This window comes from Erythranthe guttata, chromosome 13 (assembly GCF_056151865.1).
Source record: "Erythranthe guttata isolate IM_541 chromosome 13, IM_541, whole genome shotgun sequence".
Taxonomy (NCBI): Eukaryota; Viridiplantae; Streptophyta; class Magnoliopsida; order Lamiales; family Phrymaceae; genus Erythranthe; species Erythranthe guttata.
Window position 1 is genome coordinate 13,943,862 of NC_142545.1, and position 22,721 is coordinate 13,966,582.

Below are 22,721 nucleotides of genomic sequence, written 5' to 3' on the forward strand. Positions count from 1 at the left end.
TGTTCTCATAATTTCAATTTCTATTAGTATTTGTTCTTGCCATATTTAGTATATTTTTTTTTGGTAATTTTTTAGTTTAATTGTAACTTTCAACTGTAGTAAGAATTTAATATTTTTCATAAAATCTCTCTAATTTAGTGAATTCAGGATTTTATGTAGTTAATTTATCACTTAAAAGTAGAATCATTACATAAGTGGTGTTCGCAGAACCTTATGAAAAAGTAGAAGACAGTGATTGTGAGTTAAACGGATATTAAATGCTCTAAAAGTCTGTGATGTTTTGCAAAACCGATCTAGTAAAATTTTATTTTTTAATAGCTTAAATCAGGTTATTTTAAGAGGAATATTATAGTGCAAAAAGAATTAACAGCCATGTGAAATTCTAAAGTGACGACTGAAGTTAATATCACATGGATCTAAACAAGCTCTTATCATTCATTCGTATGACATTTATTTTATTTATTTATTTATATATATTTATTAATAAATAATTAAATATATTGAGCAACAATTCGATGACCTAACGTGGGAAACTGTGGCAGGTGGCTGTGTGTGTTTTTTCTTCGTTTCATCCGCCGGAAAATGAGATCTTTACTCGTGTACTAAATTGTGGGTAAGGGGGATTCATTGATCAAGTCTTCTTAATCAAGCTTATTAGTGTTTTTGTTTATGCCACAAACCCTGCCTAATTATCATATTAATTAAGTTTTTTAAAATTATAATTGTTAATTAGTATTGTTCATGTGTTAGAAGAAAGATGGCCGTCAATTCATGTGTCTATGACTATGTGTGCATATTGTAGAGATAATTAGTAGTATAAGAACGCATCATATACAGAAAAACCTCAATAAGTTAATTACATTGTTTAAAAAATACTTTTCTCGATCATGACTCGGTAATGATGTGCTAATTAAATTATTCATTCGATAATTTAATAGTTCAGTAAATTAACACAATTTTGCTAATTTCAACTGTATTAATTTACAGATAATTAATTGTATATTTATTTTAAAAGGCAAGTTATCGTGTTTACCTATTCGACGACGCTCGAATAGCAATATTACGGAGAGTTAGATGCTACACATAGTTACTTACACCAGGTAGATTAGATAACTACCCATTAAGCAAACATACACATATGTGTGTCTGATTATGCGTAAATCTACTGTTCAACAGTGCAAATAACTAGGCGTAACATCTAATCTCTCCAATATTACAATGAAATAAACACCGATCAATGTGTTTATATTTTGTCAATTTAGGGTATTTACTTATAGATTAAATTAAACGTTTAGATTTAAGTCAATGTGAAAACATTTAATTTCCCAATTTACTAATGGCCAAAAAAACCGAATCTTGTCACGAGTGTGTACATGTACATATGATTAAAATTCAAAACCTCTTCCAAAGTCGGCTAAATATGTGAAAAGTCAACTCACTTGGTTTAGTCAACCTTTAAATAAATCTAAATTAGAGGTCAAACAACTTGTTTAATTAGTATCAGACAAATTAGCCAAAGTCTCCAGTTTCTAGACTCTAGGCCTTGCCAGCATCAAATTCTCATAATTTAACTTAGTAACATGCATACTCAATCAAGCAACTACATATTTAAAATATATATATAATATATATATATGATATTTATAAAAAAAAAAATATCATCTTCCAAACTTCCATAGTATTATTTAAACCCCACCATCGTCATCCCTTCATTCGCACTCCAAATTAAAACACCACAAGAGAGAGAGAAAGACAGAGATCTAGAGAGAGAGAGATCTAGAGAGAGAATCGCTAAAACCCTAATTATAATGGCGGTCATCAAACACATAACAATTCTCTCACTAGTTGTCTTTCTACTACTAGCCCTACATTTCCGAGGCGCAGTTTCGTCATTCGAAGACGACGGAGACGAAGACGAGGAGTACGTACTCGACTCCGTATTCTCGAACACGACGACGACTCTATCGAGAAGGAGCAGATTTCTGGCCTACGCCGTGATCAAGACGATCAAGAAAGGCGCGAGCTGCGGTGCGAATACGAAGAAGAAGGCGCAAGTGTGCAACGGCGTGTCGGCAAATAAAGGGACCAGCCTACTCTACTGCTGCAAGAAGCATTGCCGGAATGTGCTCGGGGACCAGAACAACTGCGGCGTGTGCGGCCGCAAGTGCGGCCTCGGGCAGCGGTGCTGCGGCGGGGTTTGCACCAATGTTCTCAAGAACGCCGCCAACTGCGGCAAGTGCGGTAAAAAGTGCAAACATGGGGTTAAATGTGAGTATGGTTACTGTGGCTATGCGTGAGAACAACAAACAAACATACATTACAGAATTACTGATTTGTTTTTAGAGAATTTATTTTATATTAAAAAAGAAAAAAAAAATATTCATGTCTGTAAAGTAAGATTCGAGTTTTCTTAAGTCCATCTCAGACAGTATACTGTAGCTTGTAGTGATTTAATTTGTTGTTTACTGTGTTTTTGTTTTGTGTTCAAATACATGTGTACCTCACACGAGAGATATATATTTAATACGTAATAAATTGTTCTTTTTTTTTCTTGTCTTTTTCTTTATGTGAACTTGATTTTTATTAATGTACATAAAAAACTTGTTACAGAAATAAATTTAATACAAAATACACCGGATTTTATACGATGGAGTCTCGGAGAAATCGATCGGATCGGAGTTCATTTCGGCATTAGCATTCTTTCACATGATAAATTTAATAATACAAATATAAAATCCTTGAGGTACAATTTATTTTTTATAGAAATCTATTTCTTAATTCATCAAAAAAAAATTATTTTTATTTTTTAAATTGTCCTTCACACGGATGAATTATTACTATTAAAAGTTTGAAACGGAGAAAGTGTAGCCAATTGTCCCATTGAAAAAACAGGTTGGATTTAGCTCAAATTAAATTATGAGTGAGAGGTCTCTCTAATTGCCCCATTAAACAAAGGCAAATTAAGAAAAAATAGTAATAGATAGATTTATCATTACATATGAAATGTAAACTCATGCATGGACAAATGAAAACGAGTAATACACGGAAAGGTCCTACCTCTTTGTCTTCATTAGACAAAAGTCCTAGTCTTTGATGAGTAGTTTTAGTACAAGTTACATTTTCTTTTCACCCTAAACTCCCACGATTATCTTTTTTTTTTCACCAATGATTCTAGCCGAGGCACAATCGTCTGGACATTAAACACCTTCACCATCGCCGAGGCACCGCTGTCTAGCTAGCTAGACATCAAAACACCTCCGCTGATGCCGATGTACTATTATCTGGACATCAAACACTTCCACTGCTAGAATTGAGATAGCCCTCTCTCTCATAAACCGACAACTTTCTCGTCTACGTCCCGACCAATGCATCGCGTGGCAGAGCTTCTCGCATCCGTCCGATACACTCCAGTTTTTGGCACCATCGATTTTAGTATTATTATGTGACAATTTACGTAATCGACTAATTAAAGTCGTTAATAAATCAATTATGTTTCTTTTATAGTCGATTTATTGCTTGTAGGTCTAATATACAGTTAAATATTTTAATTGACTATAGTTGATTAATAAATCAACTACACAAACAATTAATTAGTCGATTTATATCCAATTTTTAATCCTGAATTTCGCGAAAAAACATAAGGTAATCTAGAATAATATTGCGAAAAAATATTGGTGATTCACTGATTCAATTTTCTCATTTCCTATAAGGATTAGTTTTATACGTTGTCATTTATTATATCGTATCGTAAGATATTTGACTAAATATTAAAACTAGTACAAATGAATATCATATAATAAAAATACAATAAACATGTAAAACTAAGTCATAGTTGTTATAAATGCTACTGTCCGTTGTATTACCTTTTCTAATATAAATTACTTTTAAATTATGTAATTTTGAACAAATTTGTTGATTTTGATTGGTAGAACAATAATTTGATCTGAAGTTTTTTTTTTTTTTGGCTTTGCCTTAACTAAAAATTATTAAAATAAAAATAAAAAGCACACAATTGTTTTTAAAAAAATGTGCTGAAAAATGCACAAATCACCACAAATTGTGCTGAAAATCGCACAAATGACCCCTAAATGTACTGAAATTTGGCAAGTCACCCCAAAATAGTTATCGTAAATATTGTATCGTATCGCAATACCGAACGATATTTATCGGTATTTGATTACAATCAATACATATGTCGAGTTTTATTGTTTCACTAGAAATCGTATCGTACCGCGATAAATATAATATCGCGCGGTATATCACGATATAATTGACTACATGCTACAAAATATATGGGGAGAGAGCTATGCATGCACATCGTATTTGACAAGTCTTCTAAACAAAGCAATCATCATTTTCGTTAACTATATATAAAATTAGTGGCACTAACATAACCCATTATATATCAGACTAAAAGTTTGGAATAATTAAATGTTCATAATATATAACCACTTCCATGCCTTGAAATTAAATTAATGATCGTGGGCACATATATATATGTATGAATTATACATAGATAATACAACTAATAATTCGAATACTTATCACCTATAGATTAAACGTTGATTTTTCAAGTCAAGTGTTAATAATTGTTATTTCAACAAGAGAATCTAACATAAATTTCTCAAATGACAATGCTCGAACATGTGTTCAACTCACCAACTATAGCCACTTTAAAAAAATTACCTACAATTTTAAAAAGTCTTTCAAAATTAAAATCCCAAAAAAAATCAGTATTATAAATTCCCACACGATCATCTCCCTTCATTTGTACTCTCACACACCTAATTAACTAAACCTCTTCTAGAGAGAGAGAGAGAGAGATCTAGAGAGAGAAAATGGCAAAAACCCTAAATGTGATCAAACTGACAACAATTCTCTCACTAGTAGTTTTTCTGCTGCTGGCCCTTCATACCGAAAGGGCAGCATCGTCATTCGAAGATGATCAGGCCGAAAACGACGACGAAGAAGAAGCGTACGTGCTCGATTCTGTAATATCGAACACGACGACCACTTTGTCGAGGAGGAGTAGATTCTTGACCACCTCGGTGAAGAAGAAGAAAGGTGTGATAATTGGTTGCAACGGTAAAAAGAATTCTCAGGTGTGCAATGGCTTGAAGAAGGGGAAAACACTTCTCTTTTGCTGCAAGAAGAATTGCCGGGATGTGCTCAGCGACCTGAATAACTGCGGCCGGTGCGGCAAAAAGTGCGGCTACGGGAAGCGGTGCTGCGGCGGAGTTTGCACCGATGTTTTGAAGAACGCCAAAAACTGCGGCAAGTGCGGTAAAAAGTGCCGCCGTGGGGTTAAGTGTCAATATGGTTTCTGTGGGTATGCATGATAATATATATGAGATATATAACAACATATTGTTTATATATGTTGTATAATTGTGCCGAGCGAAAGGATTTTATGAGTTTATTTATTTATTTATTTTTGGCTAATGTTATTTCTCTAACTTTATTAATTTATGTGAGTGTTTATTTATTCTTTGTAATGTAAGTTTTATGTTTTCCTTTTCATACAAATAACGAATATAATATAAACACAATTGTAGTGAATGTTCCCCCTCTATTTTTGTTTTGTTTTACGACATATATCACTTAGCAATGGGTAATTATCAGCTAATTACCTACCCGATCCGACCACCCTATATTGTTGAATATTGAAAACTATTGTCGGTCCGATCATTATAGGTCGGTCGGATAATGGTTAGCAACCACTTTTGTCGGAGAAACAATGGTTGGTTAGAGGTATTATTGACCATATTTTATTTATTAATTTTTATAACAATAGTAAGATATTTAAAGAAAAATAAAAATTGAAGATATTTAAAATTTTGGGAAAACTTATACGGCAAAAATCTTAACTTTAAAGTTAAGAGTTTTTTTTATTTATTAAACTTCTGCGATAAGTAAATATATAATATAATGTGAAATAAGAATTATAAAATAGAAATAGTACGTAGAGGTTTATAAATTTGTATTTCGAATTTTTGAGTTTTGACTTCTTTTATAAATTAATAATCTTGACTTCTTATTAAAAATAAGAATTACAATTAAATATTTATAATAAATTATCATTAAAAAAGTCTGTTTGCCGATATTATTCTCGACTTTTGAGTAAACTGAAAACCACCGACCGACCCATTTATATATGGGTCGATTATAATTACCAGCTCGACAATAAATTTTCGATCTATAGAGTTATTGACCGATAAAAGCGGGTCGAAAATGAATCGGTTGTCCGACAAAACCGACCTATACCTAATCTTAATATTACTAATGAAATTGATGTCTTTAATTTGTAACTAACTTTGTCAACTTAACCAACTTAAAGTGTAAATTATGACAAACATTTTTTACATTACGTTGTCTAAACAGTTTGTTCTATGTTACATTTGCGGTGAATTTCACTGAATTATATTCTTTCATACACTTGTATAGATTCATCGACATTTTACGAACATCCATATGTGTACGTACAATTGGGAGTAAATTAAAGGGCGGAAACTATCGTGATAAAGTTTATTGGATGTAGTATAGACTTATTTAAAACTAAATGACCATTTTTTTTAGTTACAAGATCTTTTGACAAAACTACCAATCACTATATATATATTCAAATTACTTTGCATTGTCTCTTCGAATATAAAGGAATTTCAAAAAATTCACAACATTAAAATTGGGGAATATTTCATGACCTTTCAATTGTAACTTGAATACTCTCGGGGGATAATCTCGTATAAGCCTAAGACACAAGAAGATATAAATAAAGGATCAATAGAATATCGGGCGATTATTTGACTCCTTTCTTTTTCCTGAACGGTAAACATAGTAATGTTACTATCTTAATCGGTTAAGGGTCAGTACACTAATATTTTTTTTTTAAATGCGTTCACATGTCACCACAACAATACATTTAAAAAAAATGTTACTGTACTGACCAGTTAATACATGAACAACATTGTAATGTTAACACCGCTGAGTAGCATGAATATTTTTATCGGTAATGTTTTTGTGATGACCGGTAATATTATCGGTTAACACCGTAATATAACTTTGTGTGACCGGTCAACACCTTAATATTGTTGTAAAATAAAATTAGTATTAACATTACGGTTAACATGTAAACACGGCAAACAAAATTTTTTTTTTTTATAATATTATCGTGTTAATCGATCAACGTAACAAAAACAAGAGGTTTAAAAACATTAAGGGTGTAGTTCTACTATTCACAAGTTTTATAATGATTTTTTTTTGTTTTTGTTTTCCTTACATAAATCTTATATATTTATTTATATTATCTTAATAATTATTACAGTGAATGTGATTCCCCACATCATTAAATGCAGTTGTGTCGTATAGAGGTACGAAACATCTAGGATCTAGCTGATGTTGTCATTCAACATGATTGATACCTACCAACTGACTTCCAAATTTCAACTCTTACTTTTCATTTTTTTTAATAATATCACATTTGAGATTTTATTTTATTATTTATTTATTTTAGATATACAAACAAACCATAATACAAGTCATAACTTTATATTATATTATCTGGTTATAATAATAACTTTATCTTGTCATGGTGATGGAAACTCAATTTCTGGATTTTTTTTTATTTTGGAATAATATAATTTTATTGTACAAAATGAAATTTCGAGTTTTTTCATAAGTTTTTTTGTCCGATAAAAATTGGAATATATTAAGATTAAAATTTTAGTTTTCGAAAATAATTTCGAGAACTTTGATATTTTACCTACTATCAATTATATAAATTTTGTATTATAGATGAATAGAAAATAAAATATCCAATTTCCACGATATGGATCCAGAATATTCTGATTTCGGAAAAAAAAATTAATTTATCGTAAGAAAAATATTAATTTATCCAATTTTTTTCAAATTCTTTTGGAGGGTGTTGGAACTTTAAATTTCATTTTTCACTTCCAAAAAAAATAATTTTTTTTCCGAAAAACATAATTCCGGTCCAATCCGTCCGATTTCCACTCGATTGAACGTGCGTACATTGACGAATAAAGGCAAATATGCATTTTTCAATACTCTTCACCGGACAAGTCTCCAATCTAGAGAAACTCGATCTAAAACAAACCTATTGGCATCCAATTAAATCGGTGAGACGAAAGAAAACGAACAAAAATAAAGAACAAACAATTAAATAAAACCAATTGAAATAATAAAAAGAAGAAAAACAAAATGATTTAAGTAACATTTATAAGATCAAAACTTCGAATATAACAAAACGAGAAAGAAAGAAAAAAAAAAACGAGTGTAGTTTCTCAGCAGTAAATAGTTCCGAACCTATTTGCTCTACCGACATTTCAAAAACTTACAGTTACTAGTACCGAACCGAGTCTCTCTCTCAGTACACAGTCATCAAGAAAGAGAAAAAACCTCAACTAAAGATAGCTTTTTGCGACGACCACAAGCACAAGGACCACCACAGTCGCAGCTGGAGCTGCCCACACCCAATAATTTGTCCCTTTCTTGCGTTTCAGTATAGTCTTCGTAATTGTATCCTGCCCCCTCGGACGTGCTCTAGCCCTAACTGTACTACTTCCTTTACGATCCTTCACCTTTTCAGTTGCTGCCGGAATTTCGATTTCTTCTTCAATCTTCTGGGGTTCAGCTACCTCTGCAACAGCTTCTTCGGAATCCGCAGTAGTTACTGCACCACCTCCACTCTTCTTCTTCGCTTTCTTCTCACGCTCCTAAAAAAAAAAAAAAACGAGCCCGCCTCAAGTTTAGTTGAAATGCTAATTTTCAAAAAAAAAAAAAAAAAAAAAAAAGAAACAAGAATTGCCTTGAGCTTCTTTTCAGCTTCCTTTTCGGCTTTAATGGCAGCTTTGGCAGCAGCTTTCTCGGCCATCTTCTTCTTCCTTTCCTCCGCCTGTATACGCTTGGCTATCTCCTCCTCCCTCTTGATCTCCTTCAGCTTCGCCTCGTCGACTTCGGTTTTCTTGGGAAGAGAATCTTTTTTCGTAACGAAGAACAATTCTTCTTCTTCTTCTTGTTCGTCTACACGGGTTTTCTTGTTTCCTCCTTTAGCACCCTTTGCTTTCTCGACCTTCTGTTCAGAAGTGGGGTCCACCACAACAACGGCTTCCGTGGTGGGGGCCACAGCCACCTCTTTGGGGGTTTGTTTTGCAACAATCTCGTTTCTTGGAGCAGCAGCAGCTGCAGGTGGTGTTTCCGGTTGTAAAAGTGGCTTCTCGTTTGGATTCCTCAAGCGGCCATCTTTACTTAGCTGCCTCTGGTCGAGAGATTGCAAGATTCTGCTCTCGTAGTCAACCCTGAAAGATTTGTTACTGTTCCATAGGGACATGAAATTCTCGACCTAGGAAAATTTAAGGATGCAAGAAAACCTTCGATTAGTTTATGTCTAATAATCACCGAAGAGCAAAACCAAAAAAATAAAAATTCGGTAAAGCAAAAAACTACACCAAACCTCTGTGTCGGAATGTTCCTTCAGAGCACCGACATCCTTGTCAGACGCAAGTGCTTTAGCTTTGGTCAAGACCATACGGTTTTGATAAAACGGGGTATTCTGCAATTTTTGTTTTTTAAATTTTATTTATATATCAATACATTTATCGAGGCTAAGATAAATATAGACGGCAGAAATGCATACCCCTTCCTCTCGCTGTTTCCTCATACTTCGAATGGTTTCGAAAGTACTGTCCCTCTTTTCCGAAATCGCATTAAGTTCCGCCTCTAAAGCATTGATCTCTTTCTCGATAGCAGCTTTCGCTTCATCGAGCTGCTTAAGTTTGGCATTCACCACTTGTTTATCCTTTCTAACTCCATCGAGATCCACTCCTATCGACTGAAATTACATTTTAAAGAATTAAATACAAAATCCCAACCGTAAATTACCGATAAAAAAAAAAAAAAAGGATGGAATCTTTTTTACACGATCTACTTACTTTGACCTGTCCCTGTATGTCATCTTTCGCACCCATCGAATCTTGAATTTTCGACCTCTCAGCGGCGAATACGATAACCTTATCCCTCGTCCCTTCAAGCTGCTTAATTTCCCTCATGATTTGTTTCTCTTCGCTGAGAGGAATGCTCTCGTGCTGAATCCGGTACTCTAAACTTTTAATCTGATAAAAAGTTAGTTTCAAATGTTAGGTCAAACCAACAATAAAGCGACGAGCACTATTAAAAAAAATTATATATACATATATATCGACAGAAAACGCTTACAAGATTATTGAGTTCTGCCTCGGATGAACATATTATACCTGAACCCTTCTCTCGACCACCCCCCGAAGAGTTACCTCTCAACTTGCCAAGAGCTTGTTGAAGAGGTTCCATTTCTTTTCGTTTCTCGTCGATTATTGTCCTAAACTGTCGATTCTCGACACTTAATGATCGTATTTCAGCTAACACCTGTCCTCGATCTCCTCTTTTAGCCCTTAATTTTTCGATAATCTGAAATCGGGCCTGATTCTTTTTCTGCAGCTCTTTGTCAGCCAAATCGAGTTTAGCCTTCAGATTGTGGTCTTCCAAAGCCCGATATCTAACAATGTAAAACGAGTGTATCTGCTTCGGCTCGGGCCATTCGTCAACTGCGTCCGTTGGGAGATTGTTAGGCGCAGAAACACTGTTTGCTTCGCCTTTGGCTGGCTCTTCCACACCATGGGAGCCAAACTTTATGTTGACTTTTTCATTATCCATTGACTCGTTTGCAGCACTTCCGTTATCAACGATGACCATGTTAGATTTAACTACCTCCACTGCCATGATACACGAACAAACTCGCACCCTGAAGCAGAAGGCAAAAAATGTGTTTTAGAAAGAAAGAAAAAAAATCGTGAAACGAAGCATGTGATTAAAAAAAATCAATTTTCACACCTAATTGTAAGTTCTTGTGAATCGATTCTATTAGCGCTCACCAATCAAGACTCCAACCTTTTCACTTTTTAATGAATCCCAATATAACCAAACGAAGTTTTGAGAACAAAAATCCAACTATTAGGAATAGATCTTCAAGATCATCACACAAGACAACCCGATAAATCAAGAATTGAACAAACACTTCATAGGAATTAAAAGCATAAGCATGCAATGATACAATACACATCTACTGCAGCTAATTGTATGTTATTGCAAATCGATTCTATTAGATCTCTCACCTATCAAGACTCCAACTTTATCACTCTTCGATGAATCCCGAGACAGCCAAATGGAGTTTTTAAAACAAAAATCCAAACTTTCCGAATAGATCTTCAGGATCATCACACAAGACAACCCAATATATCAAGAATTGAACAAACCCTTGATAGAAATTAAAGAAATACACATGCAATTACACAAAACACATCAACTGCACCCAATTGTATGTTATTGCAAATCGATTCGATTAAAGCCCTCACCAATCAAGACTCCAACTTTTTCACATTTCGATGAATCCGGAGACAGCCAAACGGAGTTTTTAAAACAAAAATCAAAACTTTACGAATAGATCTTAAAGATCATTACACAGGACAAACCACTAAATCAAGAATTGAACAAAACCCTTCACAGAAATTAAAGCAATACACATGCAATTACACAAAACACATCTACTGCACCCAATTGTATGTTATTGCAAATCGATTCGATTAAAGCACTCACCAATCAAGACTCCAACTTTTTCAATTTTCAATGAATCCCAAGACAGCCAAACGGAGTTTTCAAAACAAAAACCCGAACTATTCCGAATAGATCTTCAAGATCATCACACAAGACAACCCACTAAATCAAGAACTGAACAAAACCCTTCATAGAAATTAAAATCAACACACATGCAGCTACACAAAACACATCAATTGCCCATATCACGCGCAGCTAAATCCAATTGGAGCAAAAAACAGGTCAAAATTAACACATTTGGTGCAGAGAAGCCAAGCCCATCCAAAGAAGAAAAAGTCAACATTAATTTTTACTGGATCAAATCAATAAACCCCAAATTAAACTCACGGGATCGATATACGTACAGATCGAGCAAGAAAGAGATCAGATAACAAGGAAAAATACAGAATTTGGGAGAAAATGAAATAAGACAGAAGGAAGGGAAGAAACTTACCAGTGGATAATCAAAAACACTTGGGCGGAGCTTTATAGAAGAGACCGTTGTTTGACAGGACCGTACAAGAGAGAGAAAGAGATCCCAGATCTCTCCACTTTTCTAGAGAGAGAGAGAGAGAGATGTTCTTGATTGCGGAAATAAAAGATAAATTGCGAGGAGAAAGTAACTGAAGAAAATGCTATATATAGATTTCACTCCTTGGGAATAAGAATCAGTGCATCATGAAATTAATATCTCCTTTTTCTTTTATATGTGTCATGAAATTAATTTCTCACTGATATTTTTCTTCAATATTAGTTATTTATGTAACAAATAAAATGTAAAATAAAAATATGCAGGAATTTTATTTAAATGTATAAAATCAAAATTATGATTTAAAAAAAAAAAACGAATTTTGAAAGTACTGAGTTTGTGAAATATTAGAAGTTGAAGAATTTTTTTTATTTTTTTTAAGGGAGAGAATTGGCATTACAGAAAATGATAAAGGGCATAATTGGTAGGAAATTCAACAAAAGGGGGTGATTGAAAGTTTAGATGGTAAAGAGTAGGGGTGTGAACGAGCCGAGCTCGCCTCTTTTGGCTGGCTCGAGCTCGAGCTCGAGTTTATTTTGTCGAGCTCGTCGAGTTCCTCTTTTTTTGGCTCGCTCGAGCCCATTGCCTTTTTTTTTTTTAAATATTTTTTTAATTATTATTTTATTATTAAAAATTATTTAAAAAAAAATAAAAAATAAAAACTAAATTGTAATTATATATATTTTTAATATTTGTATTTATTTCTATAATATTTTACATTATTATACATTATTTAAATAAAAGTAACATATAAAAAATAAAAAATAAATAATAAAATAATAATAAATCCGGCTCGCGAGGTCATGAACAACTGAAAATCGGCTCGAGCTCGGCTCGTCAAAAAGCTCGAGCTCGAAAATCTCGAGTCCGAGTTCGAGCTTTTTACGAGCCGGCTCGTCGAGCTCACGAGTCGGCTCGGCTCGTTTACACCCCTAGTAAAGAGGATGTAAGTGAAATTAACACTTTGCTTAAATAAAGTATGAGTTAGCAAAATAATGAGCCGCAAAATGAGAGTTTCTATGAGAAAATAATTGGCAATGTTTGGTAGTGTTTTTATTTTGTTTTCATTGATTCCCCAAAACAAAATTATATGATTTAAATAAACACGAAAGATGCTGGCAAATCATACAAGCATTGAACAAATCTACGCTCTCGTATAATAACTTGCAAATCATACGAGAGACGTAAATTATATTAGGCTAACTATGTGTGACAAGGTCTACCTAGTGATAGTTGGCAAAGGGATTCGATATTCCATAGTCAATTAACACATGCTCACTTGCTCCAACCGCTAGGTCATCCATTGCGAGATGTCGAAGGTCATCTTTATTAGGCTCAAATATTGTACTTGCACGAACCAGTTCATTTTGAAATATTATAACTAAAGAGTTTATCATATCAGTATTAATTAGTTTTAATTGTCACATGAGGCTCAAACTAGTAGTAGATATTATAAATGTTCTTTAAGGACGAAATTGTATGAATAAAGTAAAATTGGGGTTACATAAAAAATAGAGGTAAGAAGGGTGGTTGAAGATGTTATTTCAGTGTCCTCACGCGCAAAACATGTGACTTTATCCAAACTAACACCCAAATCAAACCTTGGACTTAAACTGGAAAAATAAAACAGTTAGTTCGAGAACTAAAATTGTGAGAAAAAATATAGAGACTAGAACCAATTTTATTGCATAATATATGGAACACAAGTGTAATTTTCACAAACACATATATTTATAATTTAATATATAAGACATTTGGTGATTATCAATGTGTGTTAGATCGAAGAGACCTCTCAATGACTACGAGGGAGTGTATGTATTAAATAAATAAAAAACAAATTTATCCTACAAGCCAGTGTTAATTTTATTAAATAAAAGGTTTTATAAACAAGTCACATATAAAACCTGAATTTAACAGATTTAATATAAAATTAAATTCAATAAAACGAAAATCTTACTAACTAAATAATTAAATAGTTAGTAGAGAACAAATTCGATCTTCTGTATTCAAAACTAATCCGATATAGGTAACCGAATATGTCCTAAAACTTTATTAGAGCTGACTTGTAAAAAATTATGACCAATTTGAAATATCCTGCCTGCTCGTATATAAATATATCAGTGATGGGCTTCGGAATTCAAAATTAGCCCACAACTATATTCTCATTTTTGTTAACTTTGTTCTATATGTTGCATCTACTGACACTTATAGCATATAGTACTCGACTCTACATGTATATATTTTTATTAGGGTAATTACACCTAGTACCCTGAGGTATGTTAAAATAATGTTTAGGGTTCTTATGGTATCGTTAATTACAATCACACTCCTGAAACATCGTTAGAAACTCTAATGAGATAATGTATTGTATACGTTATTTCGCTAGAGTTCTAATGGATTATTAGTTTCAGGAAGTGGTGGAGACAACATAGAGCTATGGGTGATTTAAGAAATGTTGGGGGATCCATATCACCTCCTAGCTCTATGTTGTCTAGACCATTTACTGAAAGTAATTCTCCATTAGAATTCTATCGGAATAACGTATGCAATGCATTATCCCGTTAGAGTTTTTAACAATGTCTCAGGGGTGTGATTGTAATTACTGATATCATAGAGGTGTTAAAGTTATTTTAGCATACATTGAAGGTGTAGGTATAATTTACCCTTTTTATTAATTGCACATTTTATTTACATTTATGATCATCTGTACATTTATAATGATACTTGTTATATTATTTACTTAGTTTAAGGTCTATTTTATGTTAAATCGGGTAAATTTTTACCATTCATATAACACAAACACAAACATATATCCATATATATTGGCGTGTGTAGATCAACGATAAAATTCACCTGATGTAATCTTTACGGGATGTAGCATAAAAACAATCCTTAGATTAATATCACCTTGACCTCACATATAAGAAATCAAAAAAGCCAGCTTTGTAGACTTATAACCTACTTTCTTAATTCAATGTTGCCCAACTCTACTATATATGGTCTATGAATGAACCACACGCTTCTTCTCATCTCTAGATACTGTAGTCTGTAAGTATATGATTGTGAATTTAGAATTTCGTCCTTTCAAAATTTTGAACATATCATTATGTTAAAACAACTCTACTCTTCTTCAAAAATGAAGATCTTTACGGGAAAAAAGAAAAGGAAAAAGAAAATGAAAGTGGCGGTCGGATGGATGGTGGCGGTCGTTGGGTGGGGCAAGGGCCAAGGGGCATGGTCCGGATTTGAGCCGGTTCCGGTTTGGGACCGGCAGTTCAGGTTCTAGTTTTGTGTGAAGCGGCCGAACCGGATCGCGAATAGGGAGGTTCAGGACCGGTTCGATGGTTAACCAAATAACCGGTTATTTTCAGGGTTTCTTAATTGTTCTTATTTGTACATAAATGGTTTAAAAAATTTATATTATACTTACAAAAACTTTAAAAAATATATATTTATACTTGTAAAAATTCAAACAAAATTATTTTTACTTGTAAAAACTGAAAAAATAATTATTTAAACTTGTAAAAGGTAAAAACTTAAAAAATGTTATTTATACTTGTAAGAAAAAAATAAAAAATAAAATCATACTTTTAAAAGTTCTAAATCCGAATTTATACTTGTAAAGCCAAAAACAAAACAGAAAAAAGAAAAAGAAATTGAAAGGGCTTGCACTTATAAATTTTAAAATTTTAAAGTTTAAACTTAGAAGTGAAACTCTAAAAAGTAAAAATTAAAAATTATGTTACATACGTATACTTTAATAACAAAATAATTCAAAGCCACATAGTTCTTATACACTTACCTTGCTTACCTTATGCTTCTGCGTCGGTATGATTGGTATCTCGAAAGTCGCCATTGTAGTCCAATTGTTTTTCTCCTTGTACACAATATCTCGCTATTGTCCAATCATGCAACCGTATTTGAGATCCCAAATTATCCGGACGTAGTGATAATCTCTTTGTATCTAGCTATGATATTGCCACCCGTATTAAAATCTTGTTCGACCGCAACGGTACTAACCAGACTATTTAGATTCAAATTTTCGACAATGTTGGGAATTTGCTAGTTAGGATCTACAATTTTTGTGTCTTGCAACTTTTGAGATTCAAATTTTGTATCATGCTCCAAAATCAATCTAAAATATTTAAAATAAAATAGGATATTCTCTTAATTATTATTTTAACTCCCAACAAGATTCTCTTGTTGTTTAAATAATATATTACATTTATATTCCATATGTTCTTTTACAAATAATGTAATATATTAATATTTTTCCAAGCTCTAAGAATGTGACGTAGACACGTGTCAAACTCTGCTCACTTGGGGTTGACTTTCCGATGGTAAACTAATGTTTCGAGTATTTTAGTGTTTGTGATTCGATCTTGATCCATTAAATAATTGATACGTATAATACTAGGAGTGAATCGTGTATGCATGTTTTAAGTTGTTGAGAGTTTATTATAGGGTTCAAATTTAGATTGGATGGTCTGTTTTAATAGGAAAATCGGATATCATAAGATAAGATAATTGATACGTGGATAGTTTAAATAAAAATATAATTATGATTCTAATAATTGGAAAAAAAAAAGGAAAAATAAAACCCCAGCAGAACTCATAACCCCTCTATCCCTAATTATAATTAGCATGATTTATTAAGAGTTAAAACTTAAGAGTGTCACCTGTCAAAAAATTAGTGGAATCCGATTTATATTAAATATCGGTTGATCCGCTCATAATTTAATCTCTTTATTATATTAACCTCAAGTGAATGAGTGAATGATAATGTAATCTTTTTTTTCTCTTGCACCAACTTACCACCTCCGGAACCAATTGAGCTACACCCATGCGGGCATCTTTTTTTTTTTTTTTCCTCTCTAATGTTTTGTTAATTCCCAACTCCCAAGTAGATTTTTTTTTTTGTTAATTTTTTTAATTAAGGAATTTGCATCAAATTATATAGATGCATTGCGTAAATTTATATTCTTCAGCAATCAATGGCAGAGTGAGGATTTAAGATGAGAGTGGGCTATAAAATTACGGGGGTTTCGAGGTAGTGCCTCTTAATTATTTTTCTCGTAAAAGTATAACATAAAATAAATAAGTAGTATACTTAATGAACATAATATAAATTAAAACTGACAATATCTAAATATAATTGTTACATATATTTATACTAGTAATTGTACCCGTGCGATGTACGGGACAACAAATTGCATTCTTTTGATGTTGTAAGAATATAAACAAACGTTTGATATATCGTATGATCAAAATTCTATTATACTGGAACATTATTAAGTATATTACACACAAAAAAAAAGGACATAACTTTACTGTTGAATAATTTTCCAAATGAATTGAATCAGCTAATACCAGTAGATTGAAAATTTGAACCAGGAAAAAAATCATCAATTATGTCTTCCATGTTGAGCTTAAAAGTAATTAGATTTAATAACTAAGTTAACATAATCAAAACTAAACTATCGACAACATACCATCGTAAAAGAATACATCTTGCATCGGAACTAAGCCCTTCTCCACTGCCTCATTTTAAGGTTGTTTTGCCACTGGAATTAACAATTGGAAAATTAAGAAACAAAAATAAATATAAACAATAAATTAAATATCGCATACAAACAATAAGTCTTGAAGGTCGACTTCCAATAGCTTGTGGCTCCGCCCATTTTTGGTTAATTTTCTCAAATCATCCCTTTCAATAACATGTCCAATAAAATATAAAATGAAATAATTGTTATACATAAAATTTGAAAACTTTGGTATAAATTAATGAAACACATAATTTAACAAAATGAAATTACCTATAAGCCATGATGGAAAAAAATGTAAACTAATTGCCACACATGCAATAGGATGAAGAAGAAGATAAGAAACAAAATCTAAAGTCGGGTTACCAAAAGAAGAAGCCTTAGGTAGGGAAGAAATAAAATTCAAATGTTGCAGACATTCTCTAAAACGATGTCACAAAATCCGCTAGGGATGAAAATCAGATTTATTTACCCTTTTCTGTAAAAATCGAAAATCAGATTATTAGAAATAATATCTAGGAGAATTTGATGAAAATCGATAATAATATTTAAAATAATATTTCGGAGATAAAAATTTGATAAAAAAATCAAAAAAAATATTTAGGAGATAAAAATCAAAAATAAAATTGAAAATAATAGTTAGGAGATAAAAATTTGATAAAAAATCGAAAATAATATTTCAAATAATGTTAATGAGATAAAAGTTGATAAAATATGAAAATAATAATTAGAATAATATTTAGGAGATAAAATATGATTAAAATCAAAATTATTATTTAAAATAATATTTAGGAGATAAAATTTGATAAAAATCGAAAATAATATTTAGGAGACAATAATCTGATAAAAAACGAAAATAATATTTAGGAGATAAAAAAACTAATAAAAACATGATAAAACTCGAAAAAAATATTTAAAATATTATTTAGGAGATATAAATTTGATAAAATTCGAAAATAATATTTAGGAGATAAAAATCTGCTAAAAGTTGAAAATTATAGTTAGGACTTAGGAGATATAAATTTGATAAAATTAAAAAAATATTATTTATAATAATATTTAGGAGATAAAAATTTGATAAAAATAAAAAATAATATTTAGGAGACAAAAATCTGATAAAAATAAAAAATAATATTTAAAATAATATTTAGGGGATACAAATATGATAAAATTCAAAAATAATATTTAAAATAATATTAAGGAGATAAAAATTTGATAAAAATTGAAAAAAAATTACAAATATGACATTAGTGTTTCTTAGGGTTGCCCTAGCGTTTCTTTCTTTTATATATAAGATTGCATCAAAATTAAATTAGGTGGGCTAACTTAACTAAAATAATTAAAACAATAATGCATTGAGTAAGGGTGGCATTCAGCCCACCCTATGTTGCACATAGTTCCGCCATTACCTACAATAACTCATATATAAGAAAAGTAAATTTACTAGGCTAATCGTATGTGACAAGTTCGACATAAAAAATACCGGAAATGAAATTTGAATGTGCGTTAAATTAGACCACGCTCTCGTGCTCTAACGTGACGCAAATAAATTAATCATTTTCTCATAGTTGCGGGGACAAACCACCAAGAAATTATTGAATTCATGATTAATATTATTAGGTATTAGTGGACCTCATAAAATTCCACTCAAAAGAAGTTGAAAATTGTAGATATAATTCTATTTAAGATAAATATATCAAAATTGTGACTTGTTTTATTTATTTAGTAAAAAAAGATTAGGCCAAAAATAATTATAATTAAATAAATCCTTAAAGAGCGAGCCACGTAATAAAAACGTGGAGTGGTTAATGCAGCAACTTACAATTTGTGGACAATACGTGCTGAAAACATAATAGAGTTTTAATTTTTAAATAAATGAAATAATAATTATGATCTATTATTTGATTAGCAACCTAATTATAATATAATTATTTCAAGACTAAAAAAGAATCTACAATGTGTATGTATGTAGAGCATTGATAAACTGAAGAAGAGAAAAAATTCTGCTCCTCTGACCTCTGACTTTGGCATCAAATTGAATAAATGCACTATTCTCCCACTATCTTATTATCATCCTTCCATATGTACATACTCTCTCTCCGTTAATTTCTCTCTCTCTCTCTCTCTAGAAATACAAAAAACTGTAATGGGATTACATACAAAATATAATCCACATCTTTTTTTTTTTTTTTTTTTCCAGTGTGAATGAATATAATGAATCTCTCTGATCACAGTAATCTTGATAAGTAATTACAAAAATCCCACCATTATTATATCATTTCTTTCATTACAGCCAACATTTAATTATCTCCCCTCTCTCGTACGTATAACTGATCTCTCTCTCTCTCTCTCTCTCTCTCTCTCTCTCTCTCTCTCTCTCTCTCTCTCTCTCTCTCTCTCTCTCTCTCAGTGTGTGTAGTATAGAGTAATATATTACAAAAACAAGGTCCGTTTTCTTTTCTTCATATGTACTTATTATACAGATGCTTATGCATATATGGTTGATGGTTCACCGGACCGGCGAATCATCGTCCGCCGCCAACCGTACACGGTTCTCTGTACTCATGAACTTAATTTATATGTATTTTCTTTTTTTTGTTTTTTTGGTAATTTTGTCTAGTAAATCAAATTGGCTGTTTTTTTAATTGTATTATTGGTGAATTCTTTATGTATTGAAAACTTCGTCCATGTGAACTCATAAAGACAGATTTCGACTATCTGTTTTCGATTTTATTGATGCAGCTGTCCTGATAATACTTTACTATGAACATTTTTTTATTTTTTTGTTACATATATTTAATTTGCATAATTGGGATTTTTTATTACCTTAATTCTTGTCCTTATTTTTATCGATCGAGATAATTCTAACTGTTTTTTTTTCTTTTCATGTTCAGTTGTATTTTTCGAATCGTGAAGACGACTCATGCACATTGAAGTCCGATCGAAGACAAGCCGATAAACGTTGTCCGAAACCCTCTCTGCAATTTTACCTAGTACTTAATTTTTGTTATGAGCAATTAGTGGAATTGATGATTTCAAGATTTATGCAAATATAATGGGGCAATTAAACATGGAGAGAAAATGGGTGTTCCCACTCGTAATGACTTCGTTGATCTGCGTTTTCCTTCTCGGAGCCACTTTCAACGTTGGCCTCGTTTCCCATCTCAACCCCGTCAATTCCATCTTCTCTCTCTTCCAATCCCGTCTCTCCACGGAGCAAACCTTCGCGGAGACCAACGTTGACTGGGGGTCCCCGCCCCCTCCATCGGTTCCGAAATTCGCGTACATGATATCCGGATCGAAGGGCGATTTGGACAAACTTTGGAGGACTCTTCACGCGTTGTACCACCCGTGGAACTACTACGTACTTCACCTCGATCTCGAGTCCCCCGCGTGGGAGAGATTGGAGCTCGCGTCTCGTGTCGAAAATCATCCGACTTTTGCGAAGATCGGGAACGTTTATATGAATGTGAAGGCGAATATGGTTACGTATAAAGGGCCAACTATGGTTGCTAATACTCTTCATGCATGTGCTATTCTTCTAAGGAGGTATCAAGATTGGGATTGGTTTATCAATCTTAGTGCCTCGGATTACCCTTTGGTCACTCAAGATGGTGAGTTTATTATTATTTTTTTTTTTATTTTTTTATTTTTATTTGGTTTCTTAAAACATGTTCTTCTTGTAGATCTTCTATCGACATTTTCGGATGTGGATCGAGAGATTAATTTCGTGGAATACACGAGCCGTTTAGGGTGGAAAGAGTAAGTTTTCTTGATGCATTTATTCAAAGTAGTGATCAATTTGATCATGTTAAGACAAAGGCAAGAAATGCTTAGGGCGTGTTTGGTTTTTCTTTCTCTTTTTTTGTTTTGTTGTAGGGCTCGAAGGGCGATGCCGTTGATTGTAGATCCCGGGCTTTACCAGAGTAACAAGTCCGAAATATTATGGGTCACACCGAATAGAAAATTACCAACGTCATTCAAATTGTTTACCGGTTAGTCAATTAGTACAATATGCATTTGATAAATCTTGCTTGGCTGGTAACATCTTGGTTAGTCTAACAACTTTTCAGGCCAGCCAGTAATTGGTTGTCTGATCTTATTTTGACTAATCTTATCTTAGGACCAAACAACGCGTCAGTAATCTAATTCCATTATTGTCCGATTCAATTTTTTTTGCTATTTCCAGGTTCGGCTTGGACGATCTTATCGCGTGCATTTGTGGAGTACTGCATATGGGGTTACGACAATCTCCCAAGAACCCTTCTCATGTACTACTCGAACTTCGTCTCTTCGCCAGAAGGCTATTTCCAGACCGTTATATGCAACTCTCCCGATTTTGCCCCTACAGTAGTCAACCACGACATGCACTACATCTCATGGGACTACCCTCCGAAACAGCATCCGCACACACTCACCGTCAACGACACCACGAAAATGGTCTCCAGCGGTGCCCCATTTGCGCGCAAATTCAAAAAAGACGATCTTGCCCTTGACAAAATTGATAGGGAATTACTCGGGAGAAAAAACGGGAGCTTCACCCCCGGTGGTTGGTGTGCTGGCGGGCGCCGTTGCTCCGAGGTTGGAAATCCTACCAAACTTAGACCGGGCCCCGGTGCAGTTAGGCTTCGGCGTCTTGTCAATGAACTTGTCCGGACTGCCAAATTTGGCCGGAAAAAACAGTGTACTTAGCGATTTTTTTTTTTTTTTTTGAAATAATTATTACATCATATTATAAGTAAAAACAGGACAGCATTAGGCAAAGATACTGCATTACTTGCCTTTAGCTTTTATATATACAGAAGTTAAAAATTTGATGTACTAATTAGTCCAATTTCATGAACATATATACTTTGTGATTGTACAGTAATATATATACATGGTGTAACAAAAATTGGTGACTTACATCTGACCTCAGACACTATTCGGTCAAGGCTCGAAATTTACAAGAATGCCCATGGATTCTCCGGCCTTTTCCATCGTGTTGCCCCTTTTGTTGATAAACTGTT

At 32.7% G+C, this 22,721-nt stretch overlaps 4 protein-coding genes across 12 annotated transcripts; 3 read left to right on the forward strand and 1 right to left on the reverse strand.

The window, feature by feature from the left end:
- Positions 1-1,630: 1,630 nt before the first annotated feature.
- GRI (Stigma-specific Stig1 family protein) lies at positions 1,631-2,550 on the forward strand. The gene has a single exon (XM_012993309.2). It carries the CDS (start codon positions 1,809-1,811, stop codon positions 2,295-2,297), a length of 489 nt encoding a protein of 162 aa, XP_012848763.2. The 5' UTR covers positions 1,631-1,808; the 3' UTR covers positions 2,298-2,550.
- Positions 2,551-4,763: 2,213 nt separating this feature from the next.
- Positions 4,764-5,568, forward strand: LOC105968404 (uncharacterized). The gene has a single exon (XM_088811751.1). It carries the CDS (start codon positions 4,839-4,841, stop codon positions 5,337-5,339), a length of 501 nt encoding a protein of 166 aa, XP_088667877.1. The 5' UTR covers positions 4,764-4,838; the 3' UTR covers positions 5,340-5,568.
- Positions 5,569-8,175: 2,607 nt separating this feature from the next.
- Positions 8,176-12,400, reverse strand: LOC105967704 (proton pump-interactor 1). Of its 6 annotated transcripts, XM_088811408.1 has the most exons (9): positions 12,095-12,273; positions 11,163-11,953; positions 10,882-10,945; positions 10,231-10,792; positions 9,948-10,127; positions 9,653-9,847; positions 9,470-9,568; positions 8,825-9,358; positions 8,176-8,732 (listed from the first exon to the last, which is right to left on the reverse strand). In XM_088811408.1, exons 4-9 carry the CDS (start codon positions 10,768-10,770, stop codon positions 8,421-8,423), a joined length of 1,860 nt encoding a protein of 619 aa, XP_088667534.1. In that variant the 5' UTR covers positions 10,771-10,792; positions 10,882-10,945; positions 11,163-11,953; positions 12,095-12,273; the 3' UTR covers positions 8,176-8,420. The 6 variants fall into 6 exon arrangements, with proteins under 6 accessions (XP_088667534.1, XP_088667531.1, XP_088667533.1 ...); XM_088811405.1 differs by lacking the exon at positions 11,163-11,953 and having other exon boundaries at positions 10,882-10,938; XM_088811407.1 differs by lacking the exon at positions 11,163-11,953.
- Positions 12,401-19,642: 7,242 nt separating this feature from the next.
- Positions 19,643-22,617, forward strand: LOC105967692 (beta-glucuronosyltransferase GlcAT14A). Of its 4 annotated transcripts, none has more exons than XM_088811783.1 (5): positions 19,643-19,796; positions 20,607-21,326; positions 21,399-21,474; positions 21,592-21,707; positions 21,902-22,617. In XM_088811783.1, exons 2-5 carry the CDS (start codon positions 20,768-20,770, stop codon positions 22,402-22,404), a joined length of 1,254 nt encoding a protein of 417 aa, XP_088667909.1. In that variant the 5' UTR covers positions 19,643-19,796; positions 20,607-20,767; the 3' UTR covers positions 22,405-22,617. The 4 variants fall into 4 exon arrangements, with proteins under 4 accessions (XP_088667909.1, XP_088667906.1, XP_088667907.1 ...); XM_088811780.1 differs by having other exon boundaries at positions 19,718-20,032; XM_088811781.1 differs by lacking the exon at positions 19,643-19,796 and adding an exon at positions 20,002-20,158.
- Positions 22,618-22,721: the final 104 nt, after the last annotated feature.

Bases quoted from the DNA above. Each gene is read 5' to 3' on its own strand.
- GRI (XM_012993309.2), top strand. From the start codon at position 1,809: ATGGCGGTCATCAAACACATAACAATTCTCTCACTAGTTGTCTTTCTA.
- LOC105968404 (XM_088811751.1), top strand. From the start codon at position 4,839: ATGGCAAAAACCCTAAATGTGATCAAACTGACAACAATTCTCTCACTA.
- LOC105967704 (XM_088811403.1), bottom strand. From the start codon at position 10,770: ATGGCAGTGGAGGTAGTTAAATCTAACATGGTCATCGTTGATAACGGA. The intron at 10,128-10,230 runs GTAAGCGTTTTC...ACTTTTTATCAG, and splicing joins AGGCAGAACTCAATAATCTT to ATTAAAAGTTTAGAGTACCG. The intron at 8,733-8,824 runs GCAATTCTTGTT...TTTTTTTTTTAG, and splicing joins AAGCTGAAAAGAAGCTCAAG to GAGCGTGAGAAGAAAGCGAA.
- LOC105967692 (XM_088811783.1), top strand. From the start codon at position 20,768: ATGGGGCAATTAAACATGGAGAGAAAATGGGTGTTCCCACTCGTAATG. The intron at 21,327-21,398 runs GTGAGTTTATTA...TTCTTCTTGTAG, and splicing joins CCCTTTGGTCACTCAAGATG to ATCTTCTATCGACATTTTCG. The intron at 21,708-21,901 runs GTTAGTCAATTA...TGCTATTTCCAG, and splicing joins GTCATTCAAATTGTTTACCG to GTTCGGCTTGGACGATCTTA.